The sequence below is a fragment of the Lonchura striata genome, chromosome 5 (assembly GCF_050655825.1).
Source record: "Lonchura striata isolate lonStrDom1 chromosome 5, ASM5065582v1, whole genome shotgun sequence".
NCBI lineage: Eukaryota > Metazoa > Chordata > Aves > Passeriformes > Estrildidae > Lonchura > Lonchura striata.
Window position 1 is genome coordinate 40070586 of NC_140707.1, and position 24505 is coordinate 40095090.

A 24505-nucleotide genomic window follows, 5' to 3' on the forward strand; every position below is an offset into this window, starting at 1 on the left:
GGTGAACACTGAATAGAGAATTTAATAATTGAGCACCAATTGCTTTTCTTCAAAATATTTGGAGAAAGAAAATGGAAATTGACCAAAAAATAATAAAATAACACATTCAGAAATTCGTTTTTCACAGTTTTTTCTTCTATTTTTTCCACTTTTTGGGAAAGCTAAGCTTTTCAAATTGCTCAGATCTAAAAATATATATTTCTTATATCTTAATGTCAGGCTGAGAGCCCTTGCCCACAACCCAGAAGTATGTTTAGCAAGTAGAATCCTTTTTTTTGGCAGACTGTAATTCAGGGTGAAACATGCAGCCCTGGGGCTGTATCACTGAGCAGTCAGTAGAGTTAGAGAGCCTGACTGAGGGCTCCTCTTCCACAGTCCAGACAGACCCTCCCAGCCTAACCTGCCTTGTTTCAGCTGGCTGCTGCCAGAACAGCCTGGATAACAGTTCCTCACACTCATCTTTTCTAGCCAAATGTAATAATTAACATCCCATTAATTATAGCTCAGCAGCAGTATTAAGCTAGTCCTTAAGGAGGTAATTTAAGTACAGGGTGATCTGTAGCTCAACAGTGACGTTGTAGACTTTACCTTTTAGTTCCATGGCTGTGGCTCAGGAAGGAGCAGAGGCAGGAACTGATCATCCCCTCTTCTGGACATGGGGCAGGCACTGCCTATGTGTCTGCAGTTTGCCACTGTGTGAAGCAGTCAAGGCAGACTGACGACAGAACGGTGCACCATCACATCGGATCATATCCCAGTAGAAATTTAATAATGACAAAGGCCTTATGCACCATCACATTTTTTACATTATCTATAAATGCAACAAGGTTTAGGTTAGCTTTTATGCAAATTTATGCCAGCTGCAGATGGGCAGCTGGAACCTGATCCAGCATGAAGATTACAGGTACAAAGTTGAAAGGATGTTTTTCTCCTTGGGTTAATATGTGAATTATTGGAACAAGTTTACATCAGCTCAGTGTGTTTACTTTCAGATGCTGAATGCAAACACATGAGGAAATCTCAGAACACTGTGAGAGCAAGCTGAAGACTGCTGCAAAAACACCTTATGGGGTCAAAGCTATTTATAAACCTTCAGAAAGTAACAGGAGATCATCTGCAGGATCATGTGTCCTTCCTTGTCTGTCCCTTTTCTGAGAGCCATGTAAGCCCTTTTCTGATTTAACTTCATGTTAGAACTACCCCCAAATGCAACAACTGCCATGGTTTGCCATTACATTTCCAAGCTGTGGAGTTGCTTAAATCAAACTATGTCTTTGTTTTAACAAAACACTTTCTTTATGTACAAAGACCGAGGGACTAACACTGACAACAGTTTTTGTTTTCAGCAGAGGGCAGATTGCAAACACTGAGCATGTCATCTTCACCTTTTGCTTAATTGAGATATAGTATTTACTTTAAACAGAGTATGAAGAACATAGGTCATAATAGGCGAAAAATAAGGTGAAGTAAATTCAGCTTTTCTCAAGAAAACAGCACTTTTAATCCTTAAACTCTGTGAAGTAACTAATGAACCATTCCTGAGAAATCTCTAGTACCATACCAAATGCCTAATTTCCCAGTGGTGCAGTGATTTTTTGATTGGCAGACTTCAAAGATCAGAAAGGCAATGGGAAAAAAATATTAAATAATCAATTTTTACACACTTTCATCCAGTAAACTGGTCAGCTGCTTCTGCTAACAGGGCAGGCAGTCAAGATCAAGATATTTCAAATTAATACAATACTCCTTACTACAATAACTAAGTTATCAGGCAAGGGGGGAAAACAGAGATATATTAAACCTGACAATAATAAATCTTATAGTAAATTTTTTAAGCAACTAGGAAAATGCCAAAGTAAAATTCATTGTAAGCTAGAAGTACAACTTTATCAGAGTTTGCACTCAAAATAGTTCCTTGACAAGCCTAGAGACAATTCCTTTGGGGAATCAGGGGTCTCTTCTTAGCACAGAATCATTAAACACCTGCATTAATAATTTGTTAAAGAGAACATGCAGTGTTAAAACATGCAGCTGAATCAGGCTGGGAAGAGTTTCAAATATTCTGAAGATAAGAAAAGAGGGTGTGATATTTAGAGGCCAAGTTATGAAGTGAATGACAGAATGACAGTAAGACAAGTTTAACTTCAGTTTCCTCACCACAGAAGGCCACACCATTCATAAAGAGGACTATATATTGTTTTCTGCTATATTTGATGAATAGAAGTAAAATCTTTGTGGAAGGCTGGAGTGTTATCAATGCTATAAGTTCCTTCTGTTCATCTCACCCTATTTTCACATGAAGTTCAAGGCTGGGGAGGATAGTACGAACCCGATCAATGGTGTGATTATTTCTTATTCTTAGGACACAGTTAAATTGAGAAAAAAACAACATTAAAACATTCTACCACATACTTGCCCAGTCCAGGATAAATGTCAATAGCCTGTAATTACAAGAGACTGTTTAAAATAGAGGTCACATTGCATATATTAAAACAAAAACAAGAAAGAAAAAAGCTTACACAAAAATATATAGTCTACCTTTCAGAAAAAGGAATGATATCTTGAAATCAGAGAACCAAATGTAACAAATGCTCTGGAAAGAAGATATGATCAAATCAAGTGCAATTGAAAAAATCAAGAAAATTTGCAAATGGCATGACTACAACCAAATGTACCGAGATGAAAAGAGGTGCAGTGAAAAGGACCAAAAGTTGCTCAAATTATTGCCATTGAAATCCCAAAAGCAGGCTAGAAAGGTAAATAAAGAGACAGGAGAAGAAACGGAAGAAATGAAATGCTAAAAAAAAAAAAACAAAAAACCAAAAAGAGTAAAATCTGAAATTAACAAAAACAATAAAAGAGAATGGGATGACCTGACGTGCAAGGAAAGGGACCAAAGCTTGCCCAACTGATCCTCATTGAAATCACAAGATTTCATTCCCTTTCCTGAAAGGGAAAAAAAAACAAATATATATATATATATATACATACACATATATATGACATAATGCTCCCTTTAGCATTCTGATGGACGCTGCTGGAAAGCAAACTGTGTTTTCAGTACCTGTTTAACCAGCCAAGAATTATGCATAACTTGCATTGTATTTATATGTCACTTTACTTACTTTGAAAAGGTGTGTGTATATTTAAGTAATATTACTCTTTGAATGTTCTCATACCAATACTGAGGTGTTTCTTTTCATATTGCCTAAAGATACATGTATACATGATCTGTCTATAGATGTCATTTGATGCTACAATCAATTCAGTGACAGGCCTGTTTCTGGAGGTTTCTGCTCCCAGCTTCTCATTCTTGCTGTTGTCTCTGCTTCTCTTTCACCAACTCCTTTGACAGGGCTCTCAGAGGAGCACCAATGAGATCCACATCTCACCATATCCACACTACAGAATTTATCTCTGAAGTGCTTATTCCCTACTGGGGACTGTGCCACCAGGTAACATCAGGCCCTTGAGCTTTAAACTATCCCATGATCTATGTGACAAATACAACACAGAACTAGAATAATTACTATGACCTTTCCAGCCTCTGATTGTGTGACCCTTGCTTTGTTTTTTCCATGCCTTAGACCCAGCTGCAAGACGGATGATAAAATTGATAAATATCATGATGGTTAAATATGTTGCTGCTCCCACAGGTGCCTCCCACCCCTCCTCATCTGTTGCTGGGAGGGTGTCTCCTGAAGCTCAGTGGCCTTTTCTTCAGCCTAGGCTAAATTCATGTTACAAGGCTGGCCTGATCATCCTTTGCTGCTCTGGGCTGTGCTGCTGAGAGGACGAAAATGAACTCCCTGTCTGGTGAAAAATGCTCTCCATGACCCTAGCTCCACTGTCTGACTGAGATGGAAATATGGACATAAAGCACTGGCTCTGGCAGGCAGCTTCATGGAAGAGGAGATGTGTGACTCAGGCAAAATACTGATGGGCTCTGCACACAAAGTATAACACACGGTGACCAAACTGTATACACAGGGAAACTTGAACTGTTCCTGACAGCTGCACTGGGGCTTCAATCCTATTTTGGGTTGGGTTGTTTTTTTGTTTTGTTGGGGGTTTTTTTGTTGTTTGTTTTTTTTTTTTTCCCAAAGCTAGAACAAAAAAAGTAAGAAAAAGGAAATAAAGAAGAGCATTTAAAAAAATCTTTCCCTATTTAAAGAAAAGACAATTTTAAGGTTTTTTGTTTGTTTGTTTGCTTTACCAAATCCTTTTCACATTCAAGGAAGAAAAGGGTGGTTTTATGTTTAAACTGACATCCTTAATTTCAAAGGTAAAAGTAGCCATGGCTATGTAATAGCTGGGTGCTTCATGATCCAGGCTCCATGTTCTAGTAGATAGGCAGGTACACAGATGAAAATTCAGGCGAGATCTGTGAAGCAGAGCCACAAGACAATGTCAATAAGCTCCTGAAAGAGGGAATAAAGAGCCTCACCAAATTATTATGCTCTGTTTTTGTTAAGCACATTTTTAACTTCAACAGCTAAATAACATACCAGCTCACAGCTGCTTTATTTAAAGTTTCATTGATCTAACTCTGTTGGGAGCTTATAATGAATACCAGATCCCATATCCCTTATATTTTCTATGGAGACAGGCAGAAGGAAAACACTTAAAACAAGGCAAGCTTTCTTTGAAAAGCAGGGGAGGGCGGGAATCCCCCTCAAGCAGTAATATTCTCCTGCTCCCTCACCAGATTAAAAAGGAGACACATAAAAGTTACAAGTAACTTTTCTTGGTTATGGAAGCCAATAAAATAAGAAATATCTTTTGGACTTTAAAAAGAAAAAAAAATCATACTTCTTGGTTTTGAAAATTTCAAAGTAAACTGCATCAATTGCCCAGAAGGGCATAGCGTTTGGAGAATTTATTAACTCAGTCATTATCCTGACAGCAAAGTATCTCCCCTGTGCCCTGAGAGATCACATTTGGGCCTCTCTCTCTGGAGAGAGACTGGTAAGAGTGCTTTCTCTTGCCCCATTTACATCCCTTCCTTACTCCCTTGGCTTCAGGTTAGCAGTAAGAATGCTGCTGATGGGTTTGTGCTCCTGGGGGAAGGATCAAAATGCAATGGTGATGGGCATCCTCAGAAACTACAAAAAGTAATCCCAGGTCTAAAGTGAAGATGACTTCATACAAATGCAGAACAGAGGGAGAAGCAAAGAAAGAAAAACATTTAATCTCCCTGAATTTATCATAATTGTCTTTGCTAATTGCATGAGGAAGCTACAAGGCATTAATTCTTGCTTCTCAACTCACTGGGACCAGGACCAGCCAAACTGATAAACCAATCAAAACAGCAACACACTTTGTTCCCTATTGCAATAGTAAGCAAGAAAACCTTATTCCAGCATCTCTAAGGAACAGCACCGCATGCCTCTGCACCCAAACAACTCCCACACTCCATTGCATTTTTACCGCTTTGTTCTGAAATTCCTAATTTTGCTGCCAAAATGCAGCAAAGAAGAAACTTCCTGGCACGACTGCCAGAGTCCCCACTGACCTTTCTTAGGCTGGGAACAGCAGGGCCTCCATTGGATACCCAAGGGCAGGGCCCTGACTGGTTTATCTCAAACCCATTCAAGAGAGTGATTAAGTAGCAGGTGCTACCCTTGGCATTAGGCTCCACATGAGGACAATCAACATCTCTGAATTACCATTTCAGTCATTCCCTTCCACAGCCTGGCTGGAATAAAGGGGCCATCCCTCGGTCACCACATGCAGAACTGGAGCTCACAGCTAAAGCAGAGGTCTGGAAAAAGACATGGAGAAGCTGTCATTAAAAGCATTTATCTCCTGCCTGCAACACAACCTCTGACCTGGAGGTTACTTCAGTTTTCTGTGCTTTTGTTTTTTCCCCCTCTCCATCAACAAGGGCAGTGTGGGCCTTCCCACCCACAGAGACGCCACAAAGATAAAATCCCCAGTTATTTGTAAAACCGTTGAAAAAAGCACAGGCAGGCAATAAGAGAAATACTGAAGAGTTTCACCAACAAATCAACTATTTTAAAGCTTCCTGGAGGAAGCAATTATTTGGAGCCAGGTTACATTTATGAGGGGAAGCAGACTGTAGGATGGTAACAACTCTATCTTGCAAAGCTGAACCTAGGATAATAAATCTCCAGGAAACAGCAATTACAGGGACATTTCTGCCATTCTGTGCAGGCAGCTCATGGAAATGGAGGAAAGTTGTGCAAGTTTTGAGTCCTGTCACCCACAGGAAGCCCTATACTGCCCTGCAGCACCCAGGGAGAAGAGCGAGAAATAGGAAACTCAGCATATCAGCACCCTTGGGTACCAGGCTTCCACTTCTGGCTCCCATCCAGGAGCTGGCTCCCTAGGGAAACTCTGCTACTCCCAAATCTAGCCCCTGATCTTCTCAACATCAGGAGACTTTAAATGTGGGTTTAAAGATGAACATTATATACCTTCTAATTATAGGTAACATGTTAGCCCTTCTTAGTGGAGGATCTGCCTGATGGGCAGAGCTGGGGCAGAAGCAAATCCAGCAAAGCAGCCAGCAGCTCTACCCAGTCCAGCAGCATCCCCAGCTGCCACTGACTGGTCAGGAAGGTCGTGCACTGCCACTGCCACCTCTCCCACCTGCCCTCTCATGCTCAACTGCCACTGAACCTGATGAATAAGACCTGGTGCTCTCAGGTATTCAGAGGATGTTCTGACCCACAACAGCTGCCCCCTCCTTCCCTGAGAGCATCAGCTCTGCACCCAGTGATGCTTGGCTGCTCGAGCCACTGGGTGCTGTGGTTTGACACGTGGGGACAAGCGAGAGCATGTTTGTCCCATGAAGTTGGTCCCCCAGCCTTATCGGGACACATGAGCCTGGAAGATAAACCCTGTATGCCGCACAGAGCTGCTAAACTCAGCGTGATCTCAAACACCAACCACTAGAAGAGCTGCCAGATCACAGGGGCACATCTGGACAAGGAGTCAAGGATGTTTGTGCCTACTAGAACCAGTCTGTGCCCTCTTGCCCCAGAATCTGTTTTTTTCCTCACTGGTGTAACATGAAAAGCCTGAGGTATATCCCACAGATGCACCATGGGCTCAGCATGGGCCAAATGACAAAGAGCTGTCAAAGAACAATCACCTTATGCCAAGGTACCCTGAGGGCTGCTCAGCTCTGTCTGTGTCTCACAGAAGGTTAAGGTGAGGTGTTTGCTGGTAAACGTCATTGTCCTGCAAAAAGGAACAGAGAGAATTGGGAAGTCCATTGCGTTTGCTTTCCCATCCCTTCTCCTGCATCCCAGCTTGGTGCCAGGAGAGACCATTCAGTTTTGCCAGGTACCACAAGAGATGAGGAATGGGGGCTGGCAGGGTGCCCTGGCCAGGCTCTCCAGCGACAGCACCGTAAGGAGCCCTGCGGCCCCGGCAGGTGAGGAGTGCGCCAACGCTTTGGGAAGCACGGGCTGGCTGGCACGCAGCCTGCCGGCAGTCTCCTTTCGGAGGGGAATCTGCGTTTCCACGACAGCCTCACAAGAAGTGAGCGGCTGGGGGAGCTCTCAGCGCAGGGAGGGTCCCGGCGGGCGGAGCTGCCGCCCGAGGCACGGAGCTCTCCCGAGCCGCCCCGGCCCGCCGCTCGCGGCTCCTGCGCCGCGCGGCGCGGCCGCGGGGGCGGAACGGCGGCCGGCGGCGGGACCCCGGCGAGGGCACAGCCCACCCGTGCCCTTTCCTCAGCCACTTGCTCGAAGAGGCTTTGTGGCGGGGTCAGCCTTTGTGACGGGGCTGCTCTTCTGGAGCAGAGATGTTCCTGCGTGCCCTGGCCTTTCCGCCCTGCCGCCAAAGGGCCAGCTGTCAAGGAAGATTGCCCAGACCACCCACCTCAGGCTGGCTTCCTTCAGGCTTGGCTCCCACAGTTATTTCTCATTGCCAGGACAAACCAGAGGTGACAAATAATTTCCAATGTGGCAAGAAGGGTACATTCCTGGCTGCCAGAACTGCTGCGGCAGGAGATCATCACCCAGTGAAAAACAATAATTAAAAACAACTCCTGGAGGCCAATTAGTCCCTTGTGTCAACTGTCTGGTACAGGAAGCATGCAAAGACCAGGGAGCTCCAGTTTCACACTAGTAAAATTACAGTAAGATCTGCTTGCTGTGTAGGAATAGTTTTTGGAACAAATGGAAATAGGAGGAAGGTAGATGTCACCCCTTCCCTTGTCTTTAACCTGGCTGTTCCTGCCCAAAGAATAAAAGTAATGTCTGCAATTAAACAAAAATCTTAACATCTCTGAAGGCTGCTTTGAACAAGCTGGACAAAAGGATCTTCCCTCTCCTTCCCTTCCCTATTGTGTTACTGATAAGAGTCTGTTTAAAGAAAGGAACACTCATTAGTACCCTTGGCTGAAAAGGCAGTTACCTTAGTTTCTGAAGCAAAACAAAAAATTAATAAAAAGAGTAATGAATTGTATATCACACTGAAAGAACAATGGCTGTCTACTCCTCTGCAGTTTCTGCTTCTCCCACCCTCCCAATGCAGCACAACCACAGAAGAGGGAAGAACCGAGCCTGCCCCAGCCTCCCCTCTGCACTCACAGATGCACTAACCAACAGATCTGTAGATCTCTGATGTCTCCTGTACTGACCTGCTACCCACTTGGGATTATTTCACCAATGAAAGCTATCTCCCCTCTAAAAATAGCACTCTTCTTATATATACTGTTCTTACATAGACTCAAAGATGAATTAGCTATTTATTTACCCTGTCTTCCTCTCTGAAATCCATTCATACCATACATGATCTCTTTAAACCTTTACCCCTTGCCCAGCCTGGCCCCATTCCTCAAGGAATTCTATGCAAGCACACCAAGGGCAGCCTTTGCTTCTGAACTTGGAAACATGATCCTTCTAAGGCTGCACCAACTCTGAACCTCTCTTCCCCAAGATACTTGAGCTAGGTTTAGCTTCATCCTGGTTTTTACAACAGCAACATATTAATTGTGATCTGCTAGATTGCCAGGCTACAAGGCCTAAGCAGTTAAAACAAAACAGAAAAAAACCCACCAAGCAAACAAACACAAGAAATTCTTCACTTCAAAAGAATTTTTTTAATTTAGAAATGCAGCTATATACATAGAACAATTAAATTAAACTTTGTACAAATATTAAAATACTATTTTCACACCCACTGCAATGTACAGGATACCAGAAAATACATATAAAATAAAGCAAAATAAAACTGATTGGGTGACATCCTGCACAGCATCAGTTATGGTTTTAAATCCCACATATATATGGAGTACCATTCTGCAAATAATTCCATAGTGGTGCAATTCAGATTAGAAGAAAACACATATAGGAAAGAAAAGATTAATGCAGAAAGGCAATCAAGCTCCCCTTGCATCAGCAACTACCAGCAGTCTACCCACCACATCATTGGACTTCTGCTTCACAGACAACTTCACTTTGTTTTCTTTTGGAAGGAAGCAACTCTGAGAACCTGAACTAAAACATTTTCCAGTACAACTCAGTTGTCTCTGTCTGCTCTCACTCAAGGACAGAAGCAAAAGCATAGCTTACAGAAAGCATATGCAGAGCATCAATACAACATGTGCTGGTGGGTACACAGATCTGAACATCACCTGCAGAGGGTCAAGTTTGAAAGCAGTGCTGAACACAGGGCCCTGAAGTGTGGGAAGTGTTATGTTCTGTCCTGGTGTGCTAGGACTGGAAAAAGGCTTACTTCTTGTATAAAAATACACCTTAAAATGAAGCCTGCTCTAGGAAACCTCTTTGCACTTTCAAAGCCTATAGTAGAGAAAAACTGTTTTCTAATGAAGTTCTTCTGCAAGCAAAGGTTTTCACACAGAGCAAATTCAATCTGCTGTTCCCTAGTAAGGATTAAAGGGTGAAGACGGGGTGAGGCAGGATGTGCAAAATGAATGGGATTTATTGCATTTATATACAAAAAAACCAAAGTGAAATTTATTTAAATAGATATCTGAATAGATTAACAAGGCAGATTTTTTGTTTAAACTGCTATCAGAACAGTAAAACCACATTTTTTTGCAAGTATGTTCTAAAAAGGTCAGCAAGGACAGCTCAGTGTGTCGAACCAGTTGTACATTAATTTTTTTATACAGCAAGCCTGCTGGTGGTATGCTAAATCATCTAACAAAGCACAAGCTTCCTTACAACCTGGTCACAATTGCATTAGCTCATTAGCCTGTAGTAAACCTCTGTTTTCTGCTCTTAGAAACTGTTCCTTAGACAACTCCTTGCGTTCCCTTTTCTGTGCTGCAAATGACTTAACCATCTCAGATTATTTCCAATGGCTGAGCCAGTTGCTATCTTAGCCCCACTCCTCAGTACTGACCAAAGTCATCCACCTCTCAGAGCATCATAGGATGTTTCTTCTCAGAGCATGTGGAACAGATTTCTTCCTAACACACCTGAGTTCTCCACACACTGAAAGGCCAAATTAAGACACCAGATGCAGTAAACAATTCACCACACCAGACCTGAAAGGCTAAGGAGAAACCTCAGTAGCAATGCCCAAGGGGTGAAAAGCACTCTGCTTGCTGAGTACATGTTCTGCTACCTAGAAATTTCCCTGGTGGTTAAGGATAAAAATGCCTTAAGCTCTTCTCCCTCCCAAACTCTTGATGTTGTAACTCAGCAACAACTCTAAAGGCTCACATGCTTCAGTGCATGTCTCCCAACTTATTTTTAACATCTTCTGCAGTTAATGATGGGGAAGCACAAGCTATTTAAAACCAGAACACACAAACCCCTCTCTCACCAGTGCTGCTGACGCCCTTCGGGCATCATTTGAGGTGAGCTTCATGATGCAGACCCTGATGAGAGACTGGCCCACTTCCCCATGGGTCACTGTCAACTTCACATTGTGTTTCTCTCAGGCTGGTCCAGTTCTACAATGCTTGGACTGTAAACACTGCAATGAGTTGCATTTCTTTTTTTTTTTTTTTTTAATTTTTTGTTAATTATGGAACTGGAAAGGAGCAAGGAAGTTCTTCTATTGCACATAATAGCCTGGATTTCTAAAATGCCCTTTCCCCCCCAACTATCAGACTCCAAAAATAATGGAAAGCTTTAAAATAAGTGCTATTTTTATTTTTCTCAATATAATTAAATAATTTTAATGTTCTTGAATATCACTGGATCCAGCACATATGACAAAGCATAAGATGATTATGTTGGGAGTGTTAAATAAGAAAAATGCCTCCCTTTGAAATCTTTTGCCAGACATAGGCAGTGGAAGAAAAGGTATGGAGACTGTGGCCCCATCAGGGAAAAAAAAAACAAAGGGGAAAACCCATTTACTGTACTACATCTTGCAAGTCTGAGCCTCTGTGCTTCTTATCCACTACACTGAGATGCAGGCTGCATCTACTTATGGCAAAATCCAGAGAGAACATACTCAGCTCAAAGATAACAAACACTTCTGAGGCAGAGTGCAGCTCACATCTCAGCGATCTTTAGGCTTCAGGCCTTGCTCCCATAAGTAAAGATAGGATTGTGCAAGGTTTTCCTGTATCACTACCCAAAGACTTTTCAGTCCTTCAGCCTCTGCAGAATTAAAACAAACACGAATGAATAATAATCATGAGTAAAGTGAGGCCTTGCTCTCCCCCTCCCCCTTGAAAAAGTTGTCAGATGTCTTCTGGGTTCCTCCCCTGCTGTTTCACCTCATTTTATAAGAAAATTAACTCTAAAGCTGAGGATGTAGACAAGCAGTGTGATACCTCCAAACTGCATTCTATATTCTGGCTCACACAGATCCTTGGGCCCTGTTCCCACAAGATTTGCTGCAGGGAATACAGCTCTTCTGCAGGATCTGGAATAATCAGATAGGTTACCAGCCAGCATGGAGAATGGCCTGGAAGCTGCTGGCTCACCCTAAACAAGCCAACAGAAGCTGCCTGTTTATACTTGATCACAATAGCTACACTTGCATATTTCCCTCCTCCACCTCCACATTTCCTCAACTCGTTAGCAAAGCCATTTCCAACAATTTTTATCTAATCCAATTATATGAGGTTTAACAAGACCAAGTGCCAGGTCCTGCACTTTGGCCACAACAACCCCCTGCAGCAGGACAGCTGCCAGGCTGAAAAGGACCTGGGCTCACTGACTGATGTCAGACTGAACATACAGCCAGCAGTGTGCCCAGGTGGCCAAGAAGGCCAATGGCACACTGGCCTGTATCAGGAGCAGTGTGGCCAGCAGGACCAGGGTTGAGATCATCCCCCTGTACTCGGCACTGCTGAGGCTGCACCTTGAGTGCCGTGTTCTGTTCAGGACCCCCCAATTTAAGGATGTTGAGATGCTCAAATGGATCTAGACAAGAGCAACAAGGCTGGTAAAGGGTCTGGAGCACAAATCCTATGAGGAGGCTGAGGGAGCTGGGGTTGTGCAGCCTGGAGAGGAGGAGGTTCAGGAGAAAACTTATCACTCCCCACAACTCCCTGAAAGGAGGGTGTAGCCAGGTGGGGGTCAGTTTCTGCTCCCAGGTAATGAGCAACACAGTTTTAAGCTGTGCCAGGGGATGTTTAGGCTGGACATTGGGAAGAAATTCTTCACATAAAGGCTGATTGGGCATTGGAATGGGCTGCCCAGGGAGGTGGTGGAGTCACCATCCCTGGAGGTGGCACTCAGTGCCATGGTCTAGTTGACAAAGTGCTGTTCTGTCATAGGTTGGACATGATGGTCTTAAAGGTCTTTTCCAACCCAGTTAATTCTGTGTGATTCTGTGAAATTAAAACACTCCCTCTTTATAGAGCTTGCTTCCTTTTCCCCCTCACTCAAATTGAATTTTCTCCCCCAAGCTGGCAGTTGCTTGTTTTACAACAGCAGAGAGGAGGCCAGGCCACAGAGGATGTGTTTTCTGCTGGTGGTGCAGGTGCTCGTCCAGAGCAAGGTTAGGCCTTGCCTTGGGATCAGCTTCCAGCTTCTCCCACCAACCTAGAACTAGCACTACCCCTTTCAGGAAGGCAACACATTCCCAACTTCTATATCTGTAATTGCAGAGGGTCAGTTTGAGCAGGCAGGACCCTAAATGCATAAAAAACAACTCCTGCTCTGAGCTGTTTAGGCAGCAGGAAAATCACACAGACTTTTCTCCACACTCAATTACCACTACACTTTCTCAACCCCTTGAATAAACCAATGAAGGAGAATTTACTCAAGCTTAGACTATTACCAACAGCCAAAAAGCTAAATACAATCGTTCCCATGCTTATTTTTTAAAAATTCTAATGGCAGATGTGTAAACAACATTTGTCCTCTACAGCTCTTGAAGCTGAGACACCACAGCCCACTGTAAAATGACACAGGATTTTCACCATCCAAACAGAAAAAAAAATACCTAAACCACCCAAAAGGGATTTATCAAATTCTTGTGTTAATGCAAGGTAACATGAGCAACAGGGAAGGATGTTTAAAACACTTTAATCGTAAATTAACATCCCTCTATAACAAGGATAGGGAAAAAAGGATTCTTCCATCCACAGGCACACACTGTTCCATCTGTCCTGGGACTTAATAGCTATTCAGGAAAAAGAATAGCAAATACACAGCTGGACACTATGACCAATCCCCATTTCAAAGAACTGGAGCTATGCCACAGTGATTTTATACGTAAAGATGTTGTATCATTTTTGTCAGGTGCTGTAATGGTTTTTTACTGTAGCAATGAGGATAAGGATGGTGAGGATCACAAACCAAAAGCAAAGCAGCAAATACAACATCCCTGTTTACCTGTACATTACCACATGATGTGTAAGGCCATGACATTTTGCTCCTTCAACTCAAAAATGCAGCAGCTTCTCACAGGGCAAACACCTCCCTGGTTACTTCAAGACAGTTATGACAAGGTACATGCATCTAAGAAATCAACTCTTCTTGCTGAAACCAATCCCATGAACAGTGCCCAGACATCAGTGAGGAACCTTACAACCACCACAGCACTTGGACTGTCTACCCCAGACAAATGTGGCTTCCTGCAGTTACAGAGTTCCAACACAGACAATCTGACCTGCTGTAGGTAACTGCGGTGAGCAGAGGTACACATATTTCTGAATTTTCTCTTCCCTACTACCAGAACTTGAAACAAACCTCAAAACTTCAGAACTGAGCTGTGGCGTCTTCTAGCACTGCTGTCAGTGTACTTGACTTTCCCTCGCCACAACAGGCTGGCACTGTGTTTAGGAGAAGCTTTACCAAAAGCTGCTTACCCCCAGCCACAAGGGAGGAGCCCTTCTCTATGGGCCCACTCAAGCCCACCAGGTTAAAATAGCAGACCCTTTGCTGTACAAAGCTAGGAAGACACACCAGCCTGTGAGATGGCAGCTACCCAGGATTCAAGTACTTACTATGGCTGGAAAAGGAATTTGGGATTGCACCAATGGCACTAGGAACGCACTACTACAGGCATTTTTTGTCTTGGTATTTTCAAACATCTGAACCTCTTCCAGTGGGCTGCACTGGTAGAGGAAGAAGGAGGGGACAAAAGTGATTTCCAGGAATGGACTCCAGCAGAGATGGGATAGAGGGCATTCCTACATGTTGGACTTCTCAGCCTTCAGTGCTTAAGCAATTCTCAGTGAATTCCTGCAGGTCTAAGCTGTCACACAGTCCATCTCACTTGAGGTGCTTCTAGGCATCACAAGCTGCTCCTTAACTGCGAGCCCTCCCAAGCCCAGTGTCAGTCCCAGTGAGGCATTTTGTCCTGCCCTGTCACAAAGAGGATGCTGGAAGAAGAGCCTATATAACATATATATGTATATTTAAACTGTGTCCGCAGCCAGCGAGCAAGCGGGTTTAGCCCCTGCTCTCTGGGCAGCAGAAGGGCTAGAAAGGCTGATAAGCTGCAACAAGCCAGTGTGAGGAGGAGAAAGGCACAAGAAAAGAGCAGCTCTTTAGAGACTGCTGTCAAACATCTGGCTGGGGAAGAGGAGAGGAGAGCTCAAATCCACTCTGTTCCTTGAGCCCCTGATGCTGATGGAATGGGGAAGCCAGTGCTGCACCAACTCCACTGGTGCATCCAGGAGGCAACCTGGCAACATCCTTTGGATCTTCAGCTGAGGGCATCTCTTCTTGGAGGTATCCAGGGTACAGCTTGCGAGGATGGGGAAGACTGCACAGAGTGCTTCTGTCCCAAAGGCAGGGAGAGAAGGGGAGGAAAAATCCAAGATGGAGAAAACTAGACAAACACAGCAGACCTCATGCTTCCTTCAATAATGGAATATCTGAATGGTGGGGAGAGAAAAAACAGAAAAAGTAGTCAAACTTCTGTAGTTCAACACACCAGAAAAAGTACTATTGAAAGCAAGACAGGCTCCCACTTTCATAACATGACAGTGCAGTGGTCTCCCTCTCATCACCTCACAGCACAAAGGACTCTGGAGGGCTCTGCTCCAACCTGCCCCTGAAAGTGGGACCATCACCAGCTTCAGCCTCGAAAAACTCAGAGGACAGATTCCATCACCACTCTGGGTGTATATCTGGTCCTGCATTACCCTCTCAGCACAAAGTACTTCTTAATACCATGGAAAAGAGAAGTCCTGCCCTGACCTATCTACAAGCCAATTACATTTATTGCCAAAGACACAGCAGTCCCTGCAGAAGAAACTTTAAGCTACACTTTCACATCAACTCTGGCATTGCAAAGCCACTTCTTCAGGACAGCACAGAAGTGAGGAATAAAAGATGTTTTGACTGTTCAACAGACTTGCCCCTCTGCCTTCTACAGTAAGTTCAAGCACATCCCTCTTACAGGCTAAGGCTGTAGTACTGAATTCTTTATGGCAGAAAGCTGCTTACTAAAATAGTTTAAAAAATTAAGCAGCCCAAACATCACAAAGGGTTTGTATTCCAAACATCTCCTCCCACCCCCACTAAGTTTCCACACAGTTATTTTACTGCTTTTGCACTATGATGCTGGAGGCTGTATTTCTCTGAAAATCCTTTGTTAAAACAGGAGCAAGCAATAGACAAACTTGCTCAGACTGCCCTAGGCTCCCAATCTGAGAAAACCAAATTCTTCAGAAGGGATTAAATACTGCTTACATGTTTAAGAGGTGAAACATGCTATAAGGACTGGATCTTTCCAAAAGCTGCTCTAGTGGCAGACACACATAGGGGCATCCTGTGTCATTTTTTCACCCTAAATAGTCAACTGCAGAACCTACTCTCAAAAGGGTCTCATTTCGTGCTCCTTGCACAAGTCACTTACCATCTGTGTATTCCTCAGAGGAAGTGAGTGATAAAAGGCTCTGTATGTCACTGCTTTCTGAATCTTGGACCTCTTTGTGTACAGGTCTACTGCTAGCCATGCCAGCTACCCAGGAAGAGGTAGCAGCCTGATGAACAAGAACAGTTTCAGAGCGCTGAGAGCCACTGGCTTCACACAGTCCAGAATGTCCAGGGGCTTCATCTTCTCTTTCAAAGGTATTGTGAGCCCCTTGGTCCGGCTGCTGCATCTCTCTGGGTCCATTCTGTCCAGCTCCCTCTGAGAGCACGATCTGCACTCGGGAGTCCGAGGGTGGAATGCAGTTCCCTGTGCTGCCATATACTGCTTCTTCATAGGATGGCAAGGCCACTTGGACACCATCCACCATAATAGAGACCTGATCTCCAGACACACCTTGGTCCCGCCTCAAAAAAAAGGAACAAAGAGGGGGGAGGAGAAAAAAATAAATCAAGTTGAGTATTTATTTTACTACATATATCTTACCAAGAACTCCAGTAACCTCCCATAGCAGAACTCTTAACTCTCACCATTTAGGGGAGGACAGAAATTCAAACAGTAAGTTAACAAGGTCAAGCAAGCACAGTCTTGCAGCCCTACTGTGAATTGCCACTAAACATAAGCTGGGGCTGTAATTCACAGCACCCAATGGATTTAGCAGCAAGAGCTGGAAAGGTTACTATGCTTCCCCCACTCCCTCCCTCACTTACCTCCACAGCTAAATTTGACATATATCATGACTCAGCTCTGTGCTTTTGGCAAAGAGCACTGTTGATGCCAGCCTGGTGCACTGCTACATTCCACAGCACCCAGCACTGTGTGTTCCACTGCCTCTGCTGCCAGCCAGATAACCCCTGGCAGGATGGGGAACACAGCTCTGGCACAGCATAAATCACTTGGCCTCATAAGACCTGAGAGAAATTTTTTCTTTTCTAGTACTTTGGGCCTTTTCAGAAGAGGGCAGGCTGCAGGGCCCTACCTCTCAACCTCCCCACTGCTGGAGTGTCTGCCTTAGCTGGCAGAAGTGTTATGGCTGGGTTCCTCTTCTCATCTCCACAAACCAGGCCAGGAGGGTTCTCCTCCCACAGCAGAGAAGGATGGCAGACCTGCACATGTATCTGAAGAGCAGTACTGCTTAATTTTGGGTCCTCAGAATCTCAAGCAGCCTGGGAAAGATGCACGTATGTACACCCAGGCAGACTTCAGTAGCTATCCAAGGCTAGAAGAGGTAGGAAATTGATTTACAGCCAGGCTAGTAAGTATCATAACTTTTTCCGTTCAAGGCCAAGGCAACAGCATAAAGAAGTCACTTGTTGGGTGGCACATAAGAATGGACTGCAGGTGGGCATCACAGACCACCATTTCAGAGAAGCGCTGGATCAGTAGAATGGGACAGAGATATCCCAGAGGTGACGAAGAGAGGAGCCAAGTTGCTCCAAAACAAAGACCTAACCCAACTACTTGAATGGGTTTCTATTGCAAAGAAACATGGTACACCTCTGCCCCTCCAAACCCCAGCTACACTTACCTGCTGTGATGGAACGACTTCAGCTTTGGCTGCAGCAAAACAAACAGCACAACTAAGAGCAGAATCAGGGCAACGGAGCTCGCTGTGGAGGCTACTATGGACAGTGTGGGCACTCCAATTGTGGGAGGAGAGTCCTTCTCTACAAAACCAAGGGGAACACAAGGTAAAATGTGTAACTGCCATAGAGAAGGGAAAACATTCACACTGCTCCTCAGGACTTACTCCTGGGTGCGTGTGTAAGGAACCCAAGTTTCCCATACAAGACACACCACCTATCTCAGTTTGCAGCTCAAGCTGCCGTCTCTCCATCAGCTGCAAAGGGAACCCAAAATAAAACAGGCACATGCAAGGGTCCTTTGGAAAAATACAGAGCAAACAGAAGAACAATACAAGTAGGCCATGGGAACTGACAGATGGAGTAAGGGTCATGTTAGATATAGATCTGCCTGAGCAAAAGCTGGAGAGTGTCATGATGTCACCAGCAAGGCCAATAATTGTCTAGCACAATAAGCAGCATATTTTAGGCCAAACAACAGAAAAAGTTCCAAAAACCATTTTTTCTCAACTAATGTAACAGCCTTGCAAAGAGGGGTGGAAGTCAACTGGCTGGGTATTATTATGCACTTGTTACAATTAAGACACAGAAAAAATTAAGTTTCTCTCTCACACAAACATATGCCAGAGGATAGAGAAGGAAGGCAGATGTTTTTTCCGGGTTCTGAGTTTTCAGTGTTAGATACATGTGCCCTGTTCACATTACTCTTTCCTGCCCTTCTGCAGCTGTGCTGTGTGACTGTAGGGAAACCAATTTGGCTTTTAAAGAACCTGTGCAGGTATAAACTGGGAGTGAAGGGAGAATGGCTTGGAGGTGGTATTGCTGAGTACTGCATACCATGCCTAGAAGGCTACACTAGTCATTTCACCTCTCCAGAGGAAATAATTGTCTCTACATGTTGTTTCTGTCCCTAATTTGTGTCTTTGGTAGAGATCCAAAAAGCCTCAACTACCCATCAGCAAACACTACTGTGAGTTGCACATTTGGTTTACGCAATTCCTCAGTTCCTCTGTCTATATCCAACACATTCTTCAGGAGCACAAATGCAGAGGGAATTCAGGACACATACAATTAGGTATTAGAGGAAGAGCACTAGGTAAACAGGAAAAAAAAAAAAAAGAACTGGAAGATCATTATTTTTAAGCCTACAGCCTGAAATCTATGCCCAAAACAGGCATTTAAGATGGAAACCTAGTTTGCAATTTTCTGCATCATCTCTTGGGGTCAAACCTACTTGGTTTAGTTGGTTTGAACTTGTTTCTTTGAAATCTTTTAGAAGTAGCTTGACCCTTCCCCAGGGAAAAGAAAAAAAAAAAAAAAAAAAAACCAGCAACTAGCACATTTTTCCCTATGGCAAACAGGGTTGAGTAAGGATTTTAACTTCCAGCATTTCTCAGGGCACTAACAGGAACAAGGGAAGGCAAATAGAGATACCCTATTTTCAGCATTAGTACATTATGCTGTCAAACTGTTCACTATCCAGGGCGCACTCCAGAACATTTACCATCTCATATGCCAAAAAAATGTCACTACCTCAAATACAATAAACTACCAAAAGGCTATGGGGCTGACAGGCTCAGAGCTGCACAAAATACGTGATAACTGCTAGGAACTTACTTTATCCTCTACAGAGGTAGGATCTTACCCTTACCAATAATTTTAAGACCTACTGCCTTTCTAGAGTCTCTCACCCCCTTCCCCTTCTCTGAGCCTTTTAAAGGAGACCCACTAGTTAAGAGCCAGCTATCTCCGACCCTGAACAATTGATTCAAAGCTTGTGTTGTGAAAGCAATGGCTTTTTCATTGGATCAGACTTTTGAGGCACCATATTTTTTGATAATGCCACTGACCCTTGAAGATGTTAAAGAAATCTGAGGGATTTCTGCTTATCACAACACAATCCTTCAACTAGAGCAAGTGCCACCATGCAGGAATGCACCCAGGGAACATGATGTGCAATAGCACAGCTTTGCTCTCCAGCCTGGGTGCAGAAGGGAAAGGGGGATCACTGTGGAAAGGAAGCTTAAGGTGAATTTGAAAAACCTCTTCAGGATCTATTTGCTGCCAGTAAACTCCCAGATCCTTCCTTATAAATCGTAGGATGGGGCTATTGGAGTGGCAGAGACACTGAAAAGACAGTGCCTTTGGGACAGGACAGGATGTTCCCAGAGATCACAGGGATGCAGTGAGCTCCATAAAGAGTTTGGTCAAGGTACTTTTTTTTTTTTTTTCCTGTTTATTTCCAATTAAGCTGACACATTTTGCTTTATGTGTTACAAGACTTAATTCTATAGTGTACATCCTGCTGGCTCAGCATAACTGAGTAGTAAGGTTCCATCAACATGCCCACCTAGAAGAGGGGCAAGAGTTCTCCCTTATCCAATATACCCACTGTTAAAACCAAAAGAATAGTAGGCAAATTAAGTACGATGAACATTTTCCTGCAAATCTTTTTACTTTGCTGCTTTGATGAAGGAATTCCTGTTCAGCTGGGAGGACACAAAACAAAAGCTGTCCATTTCTATTCGGAGAGAAGCAGAAATCATTTGTCAGCAATGTCCTTTCCTGCCAGTACAGTGAAAAGCAGCACCATCAATCTTTTTGACACGGGAAACCAACAGTTACTTAACCTGTTTGCAAGGAAGATTGACTCTACACACACACATACAGACCCACTGAGGGAGATGTACTATCAAACCCATCAAGGAAAACCAGACAGCATGGAAAATACTACTGTTAGGGCTTCCAGCATTCCTGAGATGAGAGCCTCAAGATAAGAGGCTCCATGTAAGTAACAAATTGCCTATTTTATACTCCTGTCCATGGCTTTTCTCCTTGTGTTTGGGACTCTAAGTCTGCATCTGATGGGCCGCTACTGAAGAGACATGTTTAAGAAAGAGTCATGATTGTGAGCTGCATTTATGAAATTGCTGGAGCAATGAGAGACAGCCATATGGACTTCCTCAGCACCATACAAAGTGCTTAAGGATAACCTGAAAAGTCAATGCAAGGGCAACTCTAGAGTCAAGAAGCACTCACCTGGGCTGAGTCTGCAGCTGACTTCCATGGCTGGGTTCCACTCTCCATTCTTGCATGTCAAGTATTTATAATCTCCTTTCAGCATGTAGCCTTCAACACACAGATACTCTATGACACTGCCTGAAGTCAGAGGGTTGTTGCAGGGACTAGGGTGGCATTTATAGCCTCCATTCTCAGGTTGTGGTGGCTGGGGACAATCTGATATAAAAGAAAGTACCATGAAGGACATCTTAGAGGAAGACACCTATTACACAGTATATATGAAACACAGGCAGACTTCTACCTACAAACACCCACTAAATTAGGAAACTACTAAAACCGAGAAGAAAGGCTGTTACATGATGGCAGAGAACACCTCTGATAAAGTTTCTGTGATTGTTAAATACTGCTTGTTATCCCAGTAGTACAGTCCAACTGGCAGGCACCAAACTGGTGATATTTTTGAATAGTGACACAACAGAGGCCCAGAAAATCCTTACTGCTATCCTACCCCCACAGCTGTTTCACTAGACTGGGGTGAACCTAACAACTAGGCTTTCCTATTAGTGTGGCAGGGGAAGAGCACGACACCTATTCAAAGGAAAGAGGAATGCAAAAACCCCTCTGTACAATAGGTACACAATGTCAAGGTGCAGACCTGCCCTGTCATCAGGCACCCTAGAAGCCTGTAAAAGCACACAGATTTTGACTATTTTACACAGATATGCCATCAACAAGACTGGCAACAGAGCTTTGTTGCAATAAGATGAACTTCTTCACTGAAAGAATGGTTAGGCATTAAAAAAGGCTGCACACGGGATGGTGAAGTCACCATCCCTGGAAGAGCTCAAGAAACAACTGGATATGGCACTTAGTGCTATGGTTTAGCTACATGGTGGTGTTCCATCAAAGGTTGGACTTGATCATCTCAAGAGGACTTCTCCTAGGACCAAATGTTCTAGTCTACTTTTAAAAAGGAATCCAGTGCATTACAAAAACACTTCTTAAAAAACCTCTGTTTACCTGTATGAACTCTGGAGTGCTTCACATTCCTTTCTGCACCTTCATTATCCTGACTAGTAAGTATAGGCACATGTGGTATCTGGCACATGCCAGAACTTTTCTTGCAGAATTTTCAGTAGCCATTCAAATAAAAACAACAAACCAAAATTGAGGAAGCTGCACTGAAAACAGGATATTTGTCTTGCTTAGAACTTCGTCTCTTCTGACAGGTCACAATGACCCTTCAGAGCAGCCCAAATAACTTCCCCTGACAACATGTATCTGCCTGGTTGAAAGATGAAGAAATCCAGACTTTTTCCCCTTAAAATTCACATCAGCTTCCCAGACTTTGTAAAAGAAAATACATCATAGATCTCTCTTGAGACATTTTGAAGCACGGAATATCAGTCAACCCATCCAGAGTGTCCCATCAGAGCATGGTGACCCAGGCCTGTCCTTAAACCCCAGAGCACACACTCTCTCATGTTCTACCTTTAAGTGACCTACTTACTGTAGGACAAATAGCAACAAACAGCTGGGCAAAATTCAAGTAATTGGATTTTGAGTAAGATTTAAGAAGCAAAAGAAAACTTGAGATTCGTTCACTGTGGAAAAATTTGTCACATTGTCTTGGTGCAAATGACTCTTGAACCTAAACATGTGTGAGAATGCAATACAGGTAGTGCTTGTAAATGCCAATAAACCCTGAGATGAAGTGCTGACTGAAGCCAAAAATGCTCTGGTATGAGTTCTGCCAGCTTTATAACTGCAATTCAATTTACTTCTTCAGAAAAGGTTAACAGGGGTCTAAGCAGCAGCTTTTCACAAGGACTTTGTTCATGAGGATTTATTTTTAAATAAGCTTCAGAGAAGCTACTATCCTGTGCCTCATGAGTTTTAACTGTTACCTCTTCTGTGCTTTTCAACTTTACTTTCTGCAATGATTTTCTAACCAGTGTTTTAATCCTGCCCCTTCTGAGGCTAAACTTCCTTTCACTGTGAGCCTGTGAAACATCTCGGGACAGTTGGGATCAGCCAAAGCAACAGAATAGTGGCACATTTCACATTCAAGCACACAGACAAATGCCCTGGTCATCTGCAGTCCAGGAGAGAGTTTTTTTTTTTTTTGCTCATTGCAAAATCATTTGAGCACCAGAGATATTTTTAGCAGTTTAACAGGTGCCTCTCCTGGCACTGGTGGAGAGCTGTGGGTAAAAGCCAGCGTCACCACAGCAGTTGCCAAAACTCAAGAGCAGACAGGACAACTTCCCTACACCTTTTTATACCACAGCAGGTACCTGGAATTGCTTGGGAGTCATGCACAGCATCTTTCCACTGACTGCAGCAAAGAGCTCAGTCCTGTGGTTCCCTTTTCTCCTGAGCTGTGCCCATGTGTAAGCCTGCCCACTGAACTAGGAGCCCTTTTGCACACAGAAGCAGCCCACTGTTGGTTCCCCTTCTATAATAAAGCACCACCTATACTGATGAGATTCTCAGTTATGTACAAAAATCAGCCAGCCAACAAGAGACAGGCACTCATTTACATTGCAAAAGCACTCTCAAAGGCTTGGAAGTACCATCACATAAGGCAACTGCAGAGACCTCATTTGTTCTTCCCAGATAAGGTCTTCAGGAAATGCACAGCTGCAAACTGGATTCCTCTTCACCTCCACAGACCACTTGGACAGGAAAGGAGGGAAGCAGCTTGTAAGTGTATTCAGGCAGTTATGTCTGACTTGTCCTATTCACAGGGAAGGGATTGCAGAATTAGCCACCTCCCCTTCCCTCTACCCCCAACCTTCATGTGTCATCACAGCACCCAGGAGTGCACAAGTATTTTAAAATGTGCTGGGAAATAGATAAAAAAGGTCTGGATGAGGCAGCCAGAACATCAATACCTTCCACTCTCAACATGATTGAGCTGATCTTGGACTGTCCTTTGCAAGGCAGCCTCAGGAGAACAAAGCTTCTCAGAGCCTGCAGCTTTGAGGAGGTCTACTAGAAAGTGCTGATGGCACTGAAAATTGCTGGAGGGTGGCTTGCATGGGTAAGAGGATGAAATGGTGGTACCTGAAAAACTGAGAAAGTCAAATACCTCTGCTCCCTGCTAGACTAGCTCTCTCTCTCCTCCTGGCATCTCTGACAGAATGCAGCACCTCTGCAAACCAGGGCCCAGTCCAACATAACAGAGGCATCCAGAAAGTCTGGGACAGACAATGCAGCGACTTAGCTGAGAATTAGCTGTTCCCTAAGCTTTCACTGCCCCACCCCCACACAGCCTCCTTAATAGGTTTCTTCAACTTCCTCCATATGTGCACTCTGAACTGGGACTAATAGAAGAAAAAGTACAAGTTTGATTCTGTACAACCCTTTATGTGCTCCAACAACAAAGTTTACGTCCCAATATTGCAGCACAGCAATACAGAACCAGGCAGAGCATCCCATTTACTGCTGTCCACAGAACAAACACTGACACTGCAGGGGTGAAAGAAGCTGGGTACCAACTGCTGCCAGAACACGCACCCAGAGCAGCTGGCTCCAGCTGTGGGCAGCAGCCAGAAGGTGCAGGCGGCTGGGGCAGTGTGAACTGCTTATTACTGCTCTGGAGCACAGCTGTTGGGATGGTTCAGTACTGGGAACAGAAAGACACATGCAGGAATTTC

The 24505-nt window shown here is 43.9% G+C and overlaps 1 protein-coding gene and 1 long non-coding RNA gene across 33 annotated transcripts in view; both read right to left on the minus strand.

The window, feature by feature from the left end:
• Positions 1-747: 747 nt before the first annotated feature.
• Positions 748-7629, minus strand: LOC146767332 (uncharacterized). The gene is made up of 2 exons (XR_014956024.1): positions 7121-7629; positions 748-5764 (listed from the first exon to the last, which is right to left on the minus strand). It is a non-coding gene; the product is annotated as an uncharacterized LOC146767332 (long non-coding RNA).
• Positions 7630-9061: 1432 nt separating this feature from the next.
• SUSD6 (sushi domain containing 6) overlaps positions 9062-24505 on the minus strand; it is a 90635-nt gene continuing 75191 nt past the window's right edge. For all 32 annotated transcript variants that reach the window (XM_085582040.1, XM_085582035.1, XM_085582026.1 and 29 more), the window contains 4 exons: positions 20862-21059; positions 17768-17906; positions 16225-16646; positions 9062-15238 (listed from right to left, as the gene is read on the minus strand). In XM_085582040.1, coding sequence (XP_085438166.1) covers positions 15213-15238; positions 16225-16646; positions 17768-17906; positions 20862-21059 — 785 coding nt within the window. In that variant the 3' untranslated portion in view covers positions 9062-15212. The remainder of the gene's footprint in view (positions 15239-16224; positions 16647-17767; positions 17907-20861; positions 21060-24505) is intronic.